Source organism: Erinaceus europaeus, chromosome 2, assembly GCF_950295315.1.
Source record: "Erinaceus europaeus chromosome 2, mEriEur2.1, whole genome shotgun sequence".
NCBI lineage: Eukaryota > Metazoa > Chordata > Mammalia > Eulipotyphla > Erinaceidae > Erinaceus > Erinaceus europaeus.
In genome coordinates this window covers 5,578,288-5,595,118 of record NC_080163.1, presented here as the reverse complement: position 1 = coordinate 5,595,118, position 16,831 = coordinate 5,578,288, and the positions used below count along the sequence as shown (strand labels likewise).

Here is a 16,831-nt window from a genome sequence, read left to right as displayed (position 1 = left end):
GACGTCTCAGTGGCATGTCAAGGCATAAAGCCCTTGTCGCCTATTGCTGTGAGAGTAGAGGGAGGCACAGTCTCTAAATTAGGGAAGAGGGGACGTCCCCATGGGGGGCTGTCCTGTAGGGTAGGGTGGGTTGGCCAATTGCTCTAGTTCCTCTCCATACAGATGAGTGTATCTTGCCATGCAAAACACAAATTACTGTTTCATAATGATCTTGTGGTTGAAAGTTGAGGTGCTCACAGGGAACGTGAGTGGTGTCGAGAGCTGCAGAGATGTCTCAGGGTCAACTCTGGTCTTCTCCCTCCCTGTGTGCTGTATGCATCCAACCAGTCCTGCAAGCTGTGACAAAATGGCCTTTGTCACCAATATTTGTAAATTACTTCAAATATAGTAGTGGATAAATATTCCTTCAATGTTTCCTGATTAACAAAAAACGTAAACTTTTATTATCTTTTTGCCTCATTGAGTCCTATTGTGTCAAACACAATGCTGCTTTACCAAGCAGAGGCTTCATGAAAACATTTTCTGTAAGAATAAAAACCCTTGAATTATTTCCTAGATGAGTTTATTCAGTGATTCTACCAAAAATTTTAGACGTTATCTTTCATGTTCTGTAGTTCCAGAACCCAATGGCATAATGAATGAATATTAATAGTTCTGTTTTTCCATGGTTTCCAGTTCATCCCATCAGGAACCTTTTTAATAATGTCAGAGAAATGGCATTTGAAAGTGTTGGTGAGTCTGAACATTTATAACAGCTCTAGAAATGACAGAAGTATGCTGGCTATAATGCAGCATATTTTCAACTTCTTATATTTTGACAATTTATCCTCCAAAATGTGGAGAAAGTCCTACTGACTCAGAGACAAATTCTTTTTTTTTTTTTTTTAAAAAACTTATTTATTCCCTTTTGTTGCCCTTGTTTTATTGTTGTAGTTATTATTGTTGTCATTGTTGGATAGGACAGAGAGAAATGGAAAGAGTATGAGAGAAAGAGAGACACCTGTAGACCTGCTTCACGACTTGTGAAGCGACTCCCCTGCAGGTGGGGAGCTGGGGGCTCGAACTGGGATCCTTATACTGGCCCTTGTGCTTTGCTCCACCTGCACTTAGCTGTGCTACTGTCCAACTCCCTCAGAGACAAATTCTTTTTTTTTATTTATTTTATTTATTTATTCCCTTTTTGTTGCCCTTGTTGTTTTATTGTTGTAGTTATTATTGTTGTTGTCATTGTTGGATAGGACATAGAGAAATGGAGAGAGGGAGGGGAAGACAGAGAGGAGGAGAGAAAGATAGACACCTGCAGACCTGCTTTACCTCCTGTGAAGCGACTCCCCTGTAGGTGGGGAGCCGGGGTTCGAACCGGGATCCTTATGCCGGTCCTTGTGCTTTGCGCCACCAGCGCTTAGCCCACTGCACTACAGCCCAACTCCCGAGACAAATTCTTTTTAAAAATTATTTATTTATTTATTATTTTTTTCTTAAAAAATTTATTTATAAAAAGGAACCATTAGGGGCGGGGCAAAAAAAAAAAAAAAAAGGAACCATTGATAAAACCATAGGATAAGAGGGGTACAACTCCACACAGTTCCCACCACCAGAATTCTGTATCCCATCCCCTTCCTTGATAGCTTTTCTATTCTTTAACCCTCTGGGAGTATGGACCCAAGGTCATTGTGGTATGCAGAAGTTGAAGGTCTGGCTTCTGTAATTGAGAGACAAATTCTAACTCCTCACCAGCTCTTCCTTTATGAAATAAAACTGTCATTTTTAAAATTGGCGATTTAATACTGGTTTATAAGATTATAGGATCACAGTGGTATAGTTCCATATTACATCCATTACCAGAGTTCTATGACACTCCATTATTTTTAACAGAAAAATTCAACTCTCATTTGGAATATAAAGAAGTTACTTTACTCAGCAAAATCATACCTTGCTTTACATTGAAAAAAAAAAGAATGTGGTGCATAATAGGAACCCAATGCAATTACTGTAACAGTAAAGAAAGGTATACCATGTTCATGGACTGAGAAATCCTACAGTTCTCATTATGATTCATTAAAAGGACTCTATACTGCATATAAAAGAAAATGTACTCACATGTCATGTGTGTTTCTAGGGTTTTAACAACTGTGCACAGCCTTGACCATCACAATCAAGTGAAAGAACAATTCTGTCCCATCCTGTGGGATCTTCAACGTGGGTTAACCTAGGAGAGGGAGTGAGGACAAGGAAAGAAGGGAGAGGGAAGGGGACAAGACACGTGAGAGAAATGAGACAAGTCAGGATTCTGATCAAGTCTGTCTATTAGCACCAAAGGTGCTGCTTTTAAGGCCAGGGCAAGGAGGTGAGTTAGCAGTCAGGAACCATTGATTGAAGTGGTGTGTTGCCATGGTGATCAGCATTATCTGGAAGGTCCTGGGTGATTCATGGGGAAGTGGAGTTGGGAGACAGAAACTTATCTCTTGAGCAAGGCCAGCTGTGAACAAAGACTCTAAGGAGTAGAAAAGCAGGAAATTATCTCTTAAGCAAGGCCTTCTGTGAACAGAGACTCTGTGGCCATGCCAATAGCAACCTTGAGGGCACATGTGGCTCCCCACATGTCCCCCTTCCATATATCTATATCTATATCTATATCTATATCTATATCTATATCTATATCTATATCTATATCTATATCTATATCTATATCTATATCTATATCTATATCTATATATCTGTGCATGTTTTGATGTTTGGTGGAATTTATTTTGTGGCCGGGTGGACTGTGCCTATCTTAGGTTGGGTATCAGCCTTCTGTCTTACCTGTCACTGGAACACCTGGTCATCATTTTTTTTTTGCCCAGCAGTACCAGGTGCCCTGTCTTAGGTTGACTGGACAACACTAGTTTCCCCTTTACCCATCATTGGCTACCCATCCCTCTACATGGTGGATGTTCTGATGGAGGGGGGCAAATCCTCCGCAGCAACTCCATTTTCTGCCATGTCCAGCCTATGATAGTGAACTTGTATAGGTTGCATCTTTATGGCATCGATCTGTTGCCGCAAAAAGGTCATGAGCTTGTTAAGAATTATAGTGAGCAGAAGAAGTAAAACAAGCAAGGGTCCCACAAATTAGGGTAGCCAGGTAAGGAAGGGGGAATTTATCCATTGGTATGAAGAGGCGGGATCATATCTATTTCCTAGTTCTCGACTGAGTGTTTGTAGGTTTTTAACATTTTCTTCTATGATCCCTGATTCATTAATGTAAAAGCAACATTCTCCTTGTAGGGTTAAGCAGGTCCCCCCCCCCCCCCCGCCATAAGGAGGCCAAGGGCTCATCTGTTTTGTAAGGTAACTTTTGTTAGGGATGTAATCTGTCTCTGTAGTTACTCAAGACTATTTGTGGTGGAGTCTATAACCTGTTGTAATTTGTCAGAAAATTCATGGGAGGAATATATAGAGTGTCCTAGCGCACCACCAGCAAGTTTAAGGGAAGCAGTTAGTGGATGTGATGTCCAGGAGAAGAAACACAGCACATCTGGTCCTCTGGTGGTCGTCAGCGCCAACTGATGAAATTTTTCTTCTTCATAGAGGGTCAGCTGTGGAACAAGCGAAACTAGGAGGCAAGGGCCAGGTAGAGAAGAATTGACATGAAAATATAGGGTGGTGTTGCACCAAAACACAGAGCAGGTGCATACACATTAGAAGTCAAGGTGAGGTTCCTTGAACATGAGGAATATTGGGAGAAAAGTGAGAGGTCAATAAACATGTAAGGATGAAGTCAGAGCCAATGGATTCTGTATAAAGAGGAATTGAGGTCAGCAGTGGTAGGTCAGCAGAAAGAGAAGACTTGGATAGGCTGGTGAGGTTAGCTGGAGTATATACTGCCATGGTGTCCTTTGTGGTAAGGACTTGCCAACAGGATAAAAGGAAAAGAAAAATGGACATCTAGTGTTGAAAAAAGAAAAAGAATATGTCTCTATGACTGGAATAGTGGGTGGCTTTGCCAATGAGATATAATAAATGGACAATTCGAATTTTTATAAATATTAAGAAGGTTTAGTATAGTTACTTCATTGATACTTTAGCCAACTGAATATTGGGGGGTGCATTCCCCTTTTTTATTTTTATTAATTGAGCTTAAGGGTTATAGTATAGGAAATATTGTAATATTACTCTATGTTTTAAAGGGAACAAAAATATATGGAATGGATATATCTATTGAAGCAATAGGAGAGCATATGGCTCATAATTTTTTGAGATTTTCCTTGTTTGAGCTATAGCCCACATAAATTTAGAAAAAGTACCAATTGAGAAAAAAATGTTTTTGTTTACTAAACATGGGCAGGTGAGTTACATCAATCTGCCAGAGAGCATTGGCTTTTATCAATGGGGATTAATCTTAAAAGTCTGAATAGCAGGATCTTAATTAAACAATGTGGGAGCCAGTAAAGTGCTCTCACTATGGCAAGTCAAGCATTAAAATTTTAAGAGGCTTGTAAAGAAATGAGAAAAATTTTAGGATATGAGTGACTTTAGGAGTCACCACACACCCATAAATAAAAAAAGAAAAATGTTTAGTTTTAAATCTTACCATATGAGCAGTCTGTCATTTACTTGGGAAGAAAACTTGTACCAACTTAGAAGTTTACTATGATTGATGATTTAGTGGTTAGAATTGGCTTGAGTTCCTTCATATGATTTTAGAAGGCTCTTTATTAAAATATACCAGTATGCTATAAAAAGTCAATACCTAATGTGTTGACATGATAAAATGTTTACTTTTTTATTTTAAGATCACTTAAACAATTTTAAGTAAAATGTTAAACTTAGTTTGTTAGGATCTTAGCTTATCAAAGCTTATCACACCCTTAGGGAAGCTATGAACAAGGGTGGGTACACAACTTAATTGATCTTTCACTTTGATTTGGATGGGTAACTTAAAAGGTTAAGATAAACCTCATAGCTGAAATGTTCAAAATAAATTTTTACTGTTACATTTCTTTTAGATGACAATTTTACACTAAATAATTTTGTTGAGTCACATCTGCCAAATAAAAAATTTTTTATCAGGCCAGGAATCTTTTTTTGGTAATGGTTACATCAGTGACCATGTCTATGAGTCCTTCAAATTCTTTTCCATCTAGCCAAAGTTTTAACATGAATTTATTGTTAGTGACAGTTTGTACCCAATATGTATCAGAGGAGCCAAGGCCTTTATCTCTCTGGATTGTCTTGCAGCTGGGGTCATCTGTGAATGTCAAGGGTAAGAGGAATAGCTGAGGCACCCGTAGACCTTTAGTAATGGCAGTGGCCCCATATGGGGAGGAGATCATGAGCTTAATTTCTCCTGTGAAAATCATTATCAACAACACCTGGGGTGATTAATAGGCCTTTAAGGGTTGTGCTGCTCCTCCCTAATAATAATCCAAATGTGTGAGGGGGGAGCGGGCTGTAAATGCCGGTGGGCAAGGGCTGAATATCCATGTCTGGAGTTAAAACTATGTTGGTGGTGGCACAGAGGTCCAGTCCTGCACTCCCTGAGGTTGCTCTAAAGAGACCCAAGATGAACTGTTGGTGGAAGGGACAAACCTCACTGCCCCAAGGGCTTGTCTCAGGTGGGGGGCCTGTCTTTGAAGAGGACCCATCAGTAAAGACTACTAAAGCTGTTGGAATCAGCTGAGATTTTATTATCTTTGTAAAAGCATAAAAACATTGTCAAGTCACATAAACTGAAAATTGGACTACATATAGGGGATTTTTTATTTTAAGAAGGCTTTTCACCATATGAAAGGCTGGTTCTTTATGTGAAGGCTTGTCACGGTTGTAGTCTTTTATTTGTGACCAGCAAGACATACACAAGGCCAGGAAAAATATTAAAATTGATAATCTAATGACTTAGAATTTGATGCAATTCTCTTGGCGGGGGAGAACTACCCAATGTAAAGCATACAACAGATAAACATGTGAGATCATTGTATTTTCATTGTGCATATTAAACTACAAGACTTTGTAGACAGATGTTTCTATCTCTATAAATACAATCAAAATAGTGGTTATGCTAGACCAATAAGTAATGCATTTTTCTTTTCTATTTTATTTGATAGGACAGAGAACTTGAGACAGGGGGAAATAGAGATAGATAGATACCTGCATATTTGCTTCAATGCTTGTGAAGCAGGTAGGAAGCGGGGCTTGCATGCCCTTGCAGATGGAAATGTGGGTGCCCAACTGGTGTGCTGCTGCCCCAGCTCCCCCAAGTTACTGTATATTCAACTTCAGCAGGAATAGCCCAGCTATTTCTTGAAGAGTTCATGTGAACCTTTCCCACTCTTTCTGTAATGTGCCAGAATTTTGTGACTCCTCATAACACCTTGAGTGATACATATTTTTCTTTTTAAAAATATTTTTTATAGGGGCAGGGGATATCATAATGGATCTGCAAAGACTCTCATTCCTGAGGACTGTTGCTGTGTGAGAGGAGGGAGGCACAGCCTCTGAGTCAGAGCAGAGGTGACATTCCCATGGGGGCTGCCAAGCAGGATGTGGAGGATTGAGCAATTTCTCCAGTTCTTCTCCATACAGATGAGCATATTTTGCCATGCAAAACACACATTTCCATTTCACAGTGATGTGTGGTCGAAAGCTGCAATGCTCACAGGGAACGTGAGTGTCATCTAAAGCTGGAAAGATAGTCTCAGGGTCAGCTCTGGTTTTTTCCCTCCATCCCTCTGTGCCATATGCATCCCGGCAGTACTTGGAACTCATGTAATGTCTGGTATCACCAGTATTTACTGGAACCCTCGTTTAGTATATAAGGAAGTTAGTTTCACTTAGGGAAATCACAACTTGCTCTGTGTTACAAAAAAGAAAAAAATGGAAAAAAGAATGTGTTGTGTAATAGGAACCCAATACAATTATCTGTGCAGACAAGAAAGTTGTACCATGTTCGTTGGCTGAAAAGTCTTAGGGTTCTCATCATGATTTATCTTCCTTCCTTCCTTCCTTCCTTCCTTCCTTCCTTCCTTATTTTCTTTCTTCCTTTCTTTCTCTCTCTCTTTCTTTCTTTCTTTCTTTTTTCCTTCTTTTAAAAAAATTTTCTTTATTGGGGGATTAATAGTCTACAGTCAATAGCAAGATACAATATTTTGTACATGCATAACATGGCCCATACTTACATGAACATAGTGCACACACCAAGTGAACACACACACACACACACACACACACACACACACACACACACACACACACCCCACTCTCACACATAGCTGTTAAATGTCTGAAGATTCCCTTCTCTTTGACCAGGGGAAAGCTGATGTCTGGTCAGCAGCATCAGACACTCTGCCTGGATCCCTCCTTCCAGCTCTGTCACCTGCCTAGCTCCTAGGGGTAGAGAGAGAGGAACCTCTCAGCTTATGGAAACCCCCATGTAGGGGTCCTGGATCCCTTCTGGGGGGGCTGGGCTCTCTGTGCTGTCAGAGGGGCTCCCCTCCCTTCAGGACAGCAAGCAGCACACTTGCTGCTTCTGTGTGTCTCTCAGTTTAGGAAAAATGGGTCCTGAGTCCTTCCTGTGTGTATGTGGGGGGGGGGTTGGAGATGCTGCCTCTGTGCTGTCTCTCTAGTCCTAAGGTCCATCCTCCTCTCCATTTCTACCACTTTCCTTAATTCTCCTTCATCCTGTTCAGGGTGGAGATAATGTTCCTTGTTGAATCTGCCACCTCCACCCAAACATCTGTTTTGAGCTTGTTCTGACAGGTAAGAAGGTGTCGCCCAGATGCTGCCTGGTGATGACCTTCATGGATAAAGGAACTGGGAGGAATGAATCTGACTGGAAGGGACTTATGGAGGGTGAGGATGAGGCACTAGAGAGGCACAGGGAGTGAGGGAAAGAACAGCCTGGAACAGAGCCAGCAAACTCCAGCCTGTGGGCTGTCTGCTTGGTGCTCAGGATTTTGTTAGGCTCCAGCCAAACTCACTCATTGGCAGATTGTCTGTGACTGACTGCCCCTGTGCCATGAACAAATTAGAATAGTTACAGCAGGACCCATGGGTTTGAAAAGTCTAAATTGGAACTGAAGAGAGGTTAAGCAACAAGACTGTCATGCCTGAGGCTGCAAAGGTCCTAGATTCAGTCCCCAGTAACACTGTAAGTTAGAGCTGAGTAGTCTCTGGGAAAAAAAATCCTGGAAAAGTCAAAATCATCCAGTAATCAGTCAGTTACGGGGAACACATCTTCCTGTGTATTGACCTAGGCTGTGTTATTGTGAACTTCACACATTACTAATTTGTACTGAGCAGGTAAAAAGAATCTTTTTCTTTCTTTCTTTCTTTCTTTCTTTCTTTCTTTCTTTCTTTCTTTCTTTTTTTCTTTCTTTCTTTTTTTTCCCTCCTCCACAGTTATCCTTAGCACTTCGTGCCAGCACTAAGAATTTACCACTCCTGGTGGTTTCTTTCTCTGTCTCTCTCTTTCCTTTTATTTGATAGGACAGAGAGAAATTGAAGGGAGGGGGGAAGATATAGATAGATGTTAAATAGACAAATAGATAGAGAAAGAGAGATAGGCTTCACCACTAGTTTAGGGTCCCTGCTGCAGATGGGGAGCAGGGAGTTGGACCCAGACCCTTGCTGGATCCTTGCCCATAGTACTATGCTCATTTAACCAGGCGAATCACCTCCCAGACCTCAACTGTATCTTGATTATGTTCAGCTCATGGCTGTAGTGAAACAAAAGTTGAAAATAAAATGTTTTATTTTTAAATCAGTCATCAATGACACACACAACCATTGGTAAAGAAAATAACAATGAAAACTTTATTACAAAGAGGAAACCATCGCTCAAGTCAATCCTCCTCCAGGAGGCTGCAGGGAAGAGGTTTCTTCCTCCAGCTGTTTTCGACACTCCAAGTCCCACCTCCTTGTCTGTCCCTTATCAGTTATCTAGTTTGGCTCCTGTGTAGCTGGTGTTTCTGTAGACACACACAGAAAGGGGAAGCCACTGTCCTCCAGCAGACACTAAACTGCAGCAAACCCTAGCAGATGCCAGAGGCCAGTTTCTCTCAAGAATGTGGATGCTCATAGCCCTCCTCTCCCCAGACTTGGGCATAGGACATGCTCCACATTTCACATATTACTTTTGCCTGGAGCAGGATGAGTCTTGGATGGGGGAGGCAGGTGGAAAGAGGAGAGTCAGAAGCTGGCCACTGGCTGGAGGCCAAGTCTGCAGGGGCCAGGTGGGGGTGCTTTGACCCAAGAGTGAGGCAGACCTGCTTCTGGTTCAGGATCTGAAGAGAGAACAGCTCAGCTCTGGGTGAAATGTCACCCAAGTCCTTTTGCTCCAGGGAGGAGTACCCAGTTTGCACCACCCTCTCTGGAAGCAGAACATCTGCAGGATGTGTGCAGATGTGACTTTATTTCATCTCCACCCCATCCAATGACAACCTCTTTATCCACTTCTCAAGACAGTGAACCAGACATGCAGTGTAAAGAGCCCAGTTCCCACTCTGAGTGAGTCAAGGGTCACAGTCTTGGTCCATGGCCCCCTGGTTGCCAGGTCTAAGGCAGCTGCAGCACAGCAGGAGACACACACAGAGGCTGTGAGCCCCCTGCCTGAGGGGAGGTGACTGTAGCAGGAGAAGCAGCTGGTCTAGGGCACAGCTCCCTGTGGCCCAGGAACTTCTCCCCAGTCAGGTAGTCACTGTGCAGAAGCAATGGGACCCAAGACCTCAGGGGAGCAGAAAAAGCTGCACTGGGAGAGACAAGCCTGAGGCCACTGGAGAGACAGACAGTCCCTGGGAGTTCTTGTCATAATCTTCTGACACTTTAGGGGGCCTGCCATGACTAGTGGCTTCTATGGACACCTGGGCACTGTGAGGGGGACAGGAGATGTCAGGGACTCTCTGAGGATGGTTGACACTGGATCCAAAAGGCCTGGCCCTGCACAAAGTGTCCCCTGCAGGATGTGTGGCCATGAGGTGCTCACTGTTTGCTCCTGGAGGAAGATTCCCAGCTGCTGTCCTGTCCTGAGAACATTCCTGTCCTGCTCACAGACACCAGCATGGCAGCCTCAGGAAAGGGGAAGGCAGCCATCTCTCCCTGCATTCGTCCCTCACAAATGAGCTAACAGGTCGGCATCTGCATCCCCAGGAGGCTGTGGGGGCTCAGGCTGGGGCTCGTGGCTCTGTGAGCTACTCACTGGGCCCTGGGGGCGCCCTCCTGAGGATTCTTCATGTGAAATGAGAGGGTGGCATAGTGCACCTCCTGCTCCTGCCCCAGGGAGGGGCCAGCCCCTGCAGAGCTTGGGGGGTCAGCGGGGGCGTCTGCTATGGACTCCTGTGGGTCAGCCTGTGTGGGGAGAGAGGAGGGGTCAGAGCAGGCCCTGGGGGCAGGAGGAGGGCAGAAAGTCTCTCCTGATGTGTCCAGTGTGCCACCCTGACTCTACATGCAGGAAGGTCCCCAGGGCTCTCTTCCTAGATCTGTCCGTTCTCTGTGGTTTCACCTACTCTCAGAGATGGTGGGGGCTCCAATCTCAGCGTTTCCCCACTACAGGTGTCTTTTCAAGGCCTGACCTGAGCCCCTCTTCTCTTTGCTGCTGCAAGTGGAGAAGATGACATGGTGCTGGCATTATGAATCCACTGCTTCCTGTGGCAACTTTTTTCTCTCTAATTTTATTATTTTAGATATAGGACAGAGGGAAATAGAAAGTGGAGGGTGAGACAGAGAGGGAGAGAGAAGGAGAGACACCTGTAGACCTCCTTAATAGCTGGAGAAAGCATCCCTCCTGCAGGTGGGGAGTGAGAGCTTGAGCCTGGGTCTTTGAACTGGTAATATTTGTGCCTGCCTGGTGTGCCATCCCCTGGCCCCCCTTAGAGACAGTCCTTGAAGGAGTGGATGGAGCAGAGAGAGAGCTCCACAGGCTCCCAACTCCCCCCTCCACACCTCCTCCTGAAGTAGATTCACCATGAATGGGGCTGAGCTCAGAGCAGGGCAGGGAGTGTGAACACAGGTGAGGAGGGGGCTCAGCCAGCCAAGCCCTGCATGGAGGGTGTCCTCTGCTGAGGGCTGAGAGCCCAGGGTTGGGGAGCAGGCAGGGGACACAGGTTCCAGCCCAAAGACCTGAGCAAGTGGCCTGGTCTCCAGCTTCCTGTCAGGGGGAGCAGCCCTGCCTCTCAGACCTGGGCCAGAGCTCTTCACTGGGGCCCTGCTGCCGTGCAGGGTTGGGGTTAGGCTGAAGGGACCCCAGCCCGAAGGCAGAGGCTACACTGGGCTGTACTCACAACAGCACAGGTGCAGCTGGAGGACATGGAGGAAGGGGAGGGGCAGGGCTGGGACTCAGGCTGGGCCTCTGGGACCAGCAGCCCTGAGTGAGAAGGAGCACCCAGGAGAGGAAGTCCCTGTGGGGGCCACCCCTGAGCCGCTGAGGCTCTGACCTCTGGGCTCCCTACCTGGAGAGCCAACTATAGGCTGGAGAGTGAGGAGGGAAGGGCAGGAGCTGCCCGAGGCTCTCATGGCACAGACCCGACTCTGGAGCCCCAAGTGCATCCATTACCCAGTTCTCCCCTGTCCCACAGCTTATCCGGCCCACTCCCATGCACCCTCCTCTACAGAAGCTCCCTCAAAGCCTCTTCTGCCCTCCTTGGCTCCCTCTCCTCTTCACCAACCAGGGTTTCCTGGGGGGCAGTGTGGGTGGCATCCCCTCTGCTCTGGGGACTGAAGTGACAAGCATCTTCTCAGTGTGTCCTGCTTCTCTGCCTCCTCAGATGCAAACACAACACATCCACATCATAGCCAGGAGATGGAAGTGACTTGCTAGTTTCTGCTCCTGTGCAGGAGCTGGACTGGGCCCCCAGAGGGGTCATAGGTCAGAGGGCACCGCAGGACGGCCACATCACTCACCTGGGAAGCTGTCCCTCTGTCTGGGTGGCTGCCATCCATGTCCACTGCTGCTCTGGCTGCTGTCTTCCTGCAGTTCTTCACTCTGCCAGGGGACACAGGGTCTGTGGCACTGGGACCCGTTACTCAGCCAGAGCCCAAGCAGAAGGGGGTATAGTGGGGGGTGGAGGTGGGTGCTGGGAATTAATTGGGGTCCTGTATAAGATTTTGTAACAGGTCCCTTGTGCCTGGGACATCTGAGACAACAGTTGAGGACCCCTCATACCTGTCCCAGTAGCTAAACAGCCTCTTGGCTGGAATCCTCCCAACTATGTCCCTTCCCCACCCTCCTCCTCCCCTGTCCCACTCCCCACATGACTCACATGAAAAAGAGGAGGATGAGGAGGACAGCAAGCAGACACCTGCTCCCCACAGGGCCCCCTGCATGATTCCTTCTCTGTAGCCAGGCTGCCCTGTGACCAGAGAGACCTGGTGAGCTCAAGTCTGGCAGCAGGAGGACTGAGGTGCCCCTCCGCCATCCAGGGTGTAGCCCCAGGATCTCCACCCAGGAGAGATGAGCCTTCTCCAGACCACAGGCTGTAGGACCTGGACTTTATCACTCACCACCCAACACTCACACACCCCAAACTCCACTCCTTCTGCAACCAGCCCCATCTCCACCAGGGTGTCTGCACAGACCCCACTCCTGCTCTCCAAGGGTCAGGAGGCTCAGCCCAGGGCTTGCAGAGACACAAGGATGGCCCCTCCTCACCCTGAGTGTCTGCACTCTCCCTCCTGGCCTCCCCAGGCCTGTCACCCAGAGTCTCTGGGGTTCTGTCCAGGTCTCAGAAGGAGCTGGAAGCAGGAGGGTCTCAGCCCCTCAGCTCAGCCCCAGCTCCTCCCTCCTGCCTCCTGAGCACAGCACCAGGTCAGATCTGGGTCTCTGGGTGTCACCTGTCAGCAGTGTGATGGATTCCCTGCCCCCACTGCAGCCATCCCCGAGCCCTAAGAGTTTATCTCTGCCCACCAGGCAGCCCTGCTTCACTCCATCACAGCCCTGGGGGAGCCCCTCCCTGTGCCACCCCAGGAGACAGTGTGCTGGGTGTGGGTGCAGCCAGGACAGGAGACAGTGAGGACATTTCCTGCTTAGTGGAAAGGGCTGGGGTGAGGTGGTGAGGGCCCTCCTCCTCCAGCACTCAGCAATGCAGGGCAGGGCTATGTGCTTCCAACCCTGCTCAGCCAGGCTCCAGGTCACCAGGTGCCCCAGCCCAGCCCTCCTGCCTGCCCCCAACACACTCCCAGGAGCTGGGACCCTGTCCCCACACTCACAGACATGAGACACTATGAGATGGACTATTCTTTCCACAGTCACATTAGCCCCAGGGAAGGTCACTCAGCAGGTGAGGTTGGAGCCATGGTCCTGAGGCTGTGGCTTGAGGGTGAGCACTGAGGATAAGAGGCTGCTGGAGACCTGGGAGGTGACGGCATCCCCAATCCAGGAGAAGCTGGGGGGTGTCCCCCTCTCACAGGCCCAGGGCACAGAGCAGGTCAGGTTCCTGGAGCAGCCAGACTGGAGCATTTCTGGGACGAGGATGTGAGGGGTGTGGGTCAGGGCTGTGGGGAGAGAGAACAAGAGGGTCTGCTGGGGCATCTAGGAGTGATATTCAGAGAGAGCTCAGGTTTTGATGAGCACCCCCAGATCCCCATCTGTCCTGACAGGAATCGCCAAACTCTCTCTGAAGAAAGGCTGTGAGCTGAGGCTGTGTGGTGTGAACCTGGCACAGTGCACATGTCCCCTGTGTGAGGACTGGACTTAGAGCCCCTGGTGCCCAGCTGCAGGGTGAAAGTTCACGGTTGTTGAACAAGCTGCAGGGTCCCTCTTTCTCTCCTCCCTCTCCTGCTCTGCTCTCTGTTTCTCTCATAAGCAATGAATGAATAAAATGCCATCTGTGAGGACTGAAGTTGTTTCCAGGAAACTGCCCTCTGGCAGAGAGAGAGAAACACAAGTACTCTCTATCCATCACCTCTTTCCCTGTTTTTCTTTCTTACCTGTCACATGCAGGTTAAGCAGAGTCCTTGTGTAACTGTACTTTAACCCTCCTCTCTCCACCCTGTAAAAGTATTTCCCCTGGTCCTCCTTCCTGGCGTCTCTGATGAACAGGGAGCAGTTGTAGTCCTTGGGGTCCCCGAGGAGGAGGAAGTGGCCGTGGGTCTCCTTCAGCACTTCATGCTTTGGGTTGTTTGTGGCCACTGGAGTGTCTGTGTCTATATTAGCTCCTTCCCTGAACCGGTAGCCGTGAGGAAGGGTACGGTAATCATAGAGTATCCAAGGGTGGGCGAATCTGCAGGGCACATACACACACAGGCCCTCCTGCACCATCACCGACTCCTGTACTTTCAGCCAATAAGAATCCTGAGCCAGGGAGCCTGAGGGGAGAGGGTGATCAGCTGGGGCCCCCACCTGCTGCCCCTCTGCCCCAGGCCCACTCACCTGTGCACATCAGGGGCAGCAGTAGCAGCAGCAGCATGTCTGAGCTGGGGCTTCCTGCCTCCTGTGTGTGGACAGAGAGGGACAGGAGTGGAGGGCACTGCAGGGAGACCACAGGAAGCTGGGGAGGAGCAGGAGGCCTCACAGACAAAGAAGAGTAACCTCAGAACAGAGCTCTGTCCTCCTCACAGGACTCACACTCCCTGGGGAGACGCCCAGAGTCCCTCCCAGGAGCAGCAGCAGCACAGACTCCACCTCCAGCCTCCAGTCCAGCTCTGCCCTCCAGCCCCTGAGTCCTGGAAATGGGGAGACTCTTTCCTGAGCACCATCCACTCCAGGGCCTGGACAGCTCCCATCAACCCTGTGGGGTCACAGCCTCAGCCTGACCTTCATAGCTCTGGCCTGGGGCTGTGGGGTTAGTTAGGGTTTGTGTGGAAGTCTATGCTCCTAAAAAATGTGGTTGGGATCTTGATGGAGATAGCATTAAATTTGTTTATGACTGGGCAGTATATTCATTTTGATGATGTTAATTCTTCCAACCCATGGACATGGAATACCTTTCCACTTCTTTGTGTCTTTTTCAATTTCCTTGAGGAGTGACTCATAATTTTCAGTATACAAGTCTTTCACTTCTTTGGCTAGGTTTATTCCTAGATATTTTATTGGTTTTGTTGCTATAGTAAATGGAATTGATTTCTGGATTTCAACTTCTTCTATCTTAGTGTTTGCATAGAGGAATGCCACTGACTTTTGAATGTTAATTTTGTAGCCTGATACCTTACTGTATTGCCTGATGATTTCCAAAATCTTCTTGCTGGATTCCTTAGGTTTTTCTATGTATACTATCATGTCATCTGCAAATAGGGAGAGTTTGACTTCTTCTCTTCCAATCTGTATCCCCTTAATTCCTTGCTCCTGCCTGATTGTTATGGCAAGAACATCCAACACTATGTTGAATAGCAATGGTGATAGTGAGCAGCCCTGCCTAGGCTGAGTGGAAATGCTTCCAGTTTTTCACCATTGAGTATGATGTTGGCTGTAGGTTTGCTATATATAGAGTCCACTATCTTGAGGAATTTTCCATCCATTTCCATTTTTTGTAGTATTTTGATCATAAAGGGATGTTGTGTTTTGTCAAAGGCTTTCTCTGCATCTATTGATATGACCATGTAGTTTTTGGTCTTGCTTTTGTTTATGTGGTGGTTCATGTTGATTGATTTACATATATTATACCAACTTTGCATACCTGGGATAAACTTCACTTGGTCATGGTGAACAATATTTTTAATATACTGCTGTATCCTGTTGGCTAGAATTTTGTTCAATATTTTCACATCTATGTTCATTGGAGATATTGGTCTGTAGTTTTCTTTTTTGGTTGTGTCCCTGTCTGCTTTTGGTATCAAAGGGATGTTGGCTTCATAGAAGCTGGAAGAGCGTATTCCAGTCTCTTCAGTCTTCTGGAAGACTTTTAAAAGTAGAGGAATTAACTCTTCCTTGAAGGTTTTGTAGAATTCATTTGTAAAACCATCTGGTCCAGGACTTTTATTCTTGGGAAGATTTTTGATAATTGTTTCAATTTCATTAGATGTGACGAGCCTGTTCATGTTATCTAATTCCTCTTTACTTAATGTTGGAAGTTCGTAGGTATCTAGGAAATCGTCCATTTCTTCCAGGTTCTCTAGCTTGATGGCATATAGTTGTTCATAGAAGCCTTGCATGATATGTTGAATTTCTGCAGTGTCTGTTGTGATATCTCCTATTTTACTTAGTATACAGTTTATTTGGGTCTTCTCCCTTTTTTTTTGTGTGTGTCTGGCTAAAGTTTTGTCAATTTTATTCACTCTTTCGAAGAAACAACATTTACTTTTGTTTATCTTTTGTGTGGTTTTCTTATTTTCAATGTTATTTATTTCTGCCCTAACTTTAGTGATTTGTGTCCTTCTGGTTGCTTTAGGGTTCCTTTGTTCTTCTTCTTCTAGGTCTTTAAGATGTGCAATCAGGCTGCTTATTTGTGATTTTTCTTGTTTCCTAATGTGTGCTTGTATGGCTATGAACTTCCCTCTCAGTACTGCCTTAGCTGTGTCCCAAATATTTTGATAGCTTGTGTCTTCATTTCCATTGAACTCTCGAAACTTTTTTATTTCTTCTTTTATTTTCTCTTTGACACAAAGAGAGTGTACTGTTGAGCTTCCACATTTTGGGACTATTATTAATCTTTTGTTGATTGTTAACTGTTAGTTTAACTACACTGTGGTCTGAGAAGATGCTTGGGATGATTTCAATGCTCTTGTATTTGCTGATGCTGTCTTTGTGCCCTAACATATGGTCTATCCTTGAGAATGATCCATGTGGACTTGAGTAGAATGCACATTCCTGTTTCTTGGGATGAAAGACTCTGAAAATGTCCAGTAGTTCTAGTTTATCTATCTCCTCATTTAGCTCCCTCATGTCTTTATTGATTTTCTGCCGGGATAGCCTGAGGGTGCT

General features: G+C 46.2%; 1 protein-coding gene across 1 annotated transcript; it reads right to left on the bottom strand.

Moving 5' to 3' along the window:
• Positions 1 to 13,215: 13,215 nt before the first annotated feature.
• Positions 13,216 to 14,381, bottom strand: LOC107523387 (myeloid cell surface antigen CD33-like). The gene is made up of 3 exons (XM_016194238.2): positions 14,345 to 14,381; positions 13,903 to 14,280; positions 13,216 to 13,467 (listed from the first exon to the last, which is right to left on the bottom strand). The coding sequence occupies exons 1-3, from the start codon at positions 14,379 to 14,381 to the stop codon at positions 13,247 to 13,249; spliced, it is 636 nt and encodes a 211-aa protein (XP_016049724.2). The 3' UTR covers positions 13,216 to 13,246.
• Between the last annotated feature and the right edge of the window lie 2,450 nt (positions 14,382 to 16,831).

Coding starts and splice junctions, on each gene's coding strand:
- LOC107523387 (XM_016194238.2), bottom strand. CDS start 14,381: ATGCTGCTGCTGCTACTGCTGCCCCTGATGTGCACAG. Junction 14,281..14,344: donor GCTGCCCCTGATGTGCACAG/GTGAGTGGGCCT, acceptor CTCTCCCCTCAG/GCTCCCTGGCTCAGGATTCT. Junction 13,468..13,902: donor GCTTAACCTGCATGTGACAG/GTAAGAAAGAAA, acceptor CTCTCCCCACAG/CCCTGACCCACACCCCTCAC.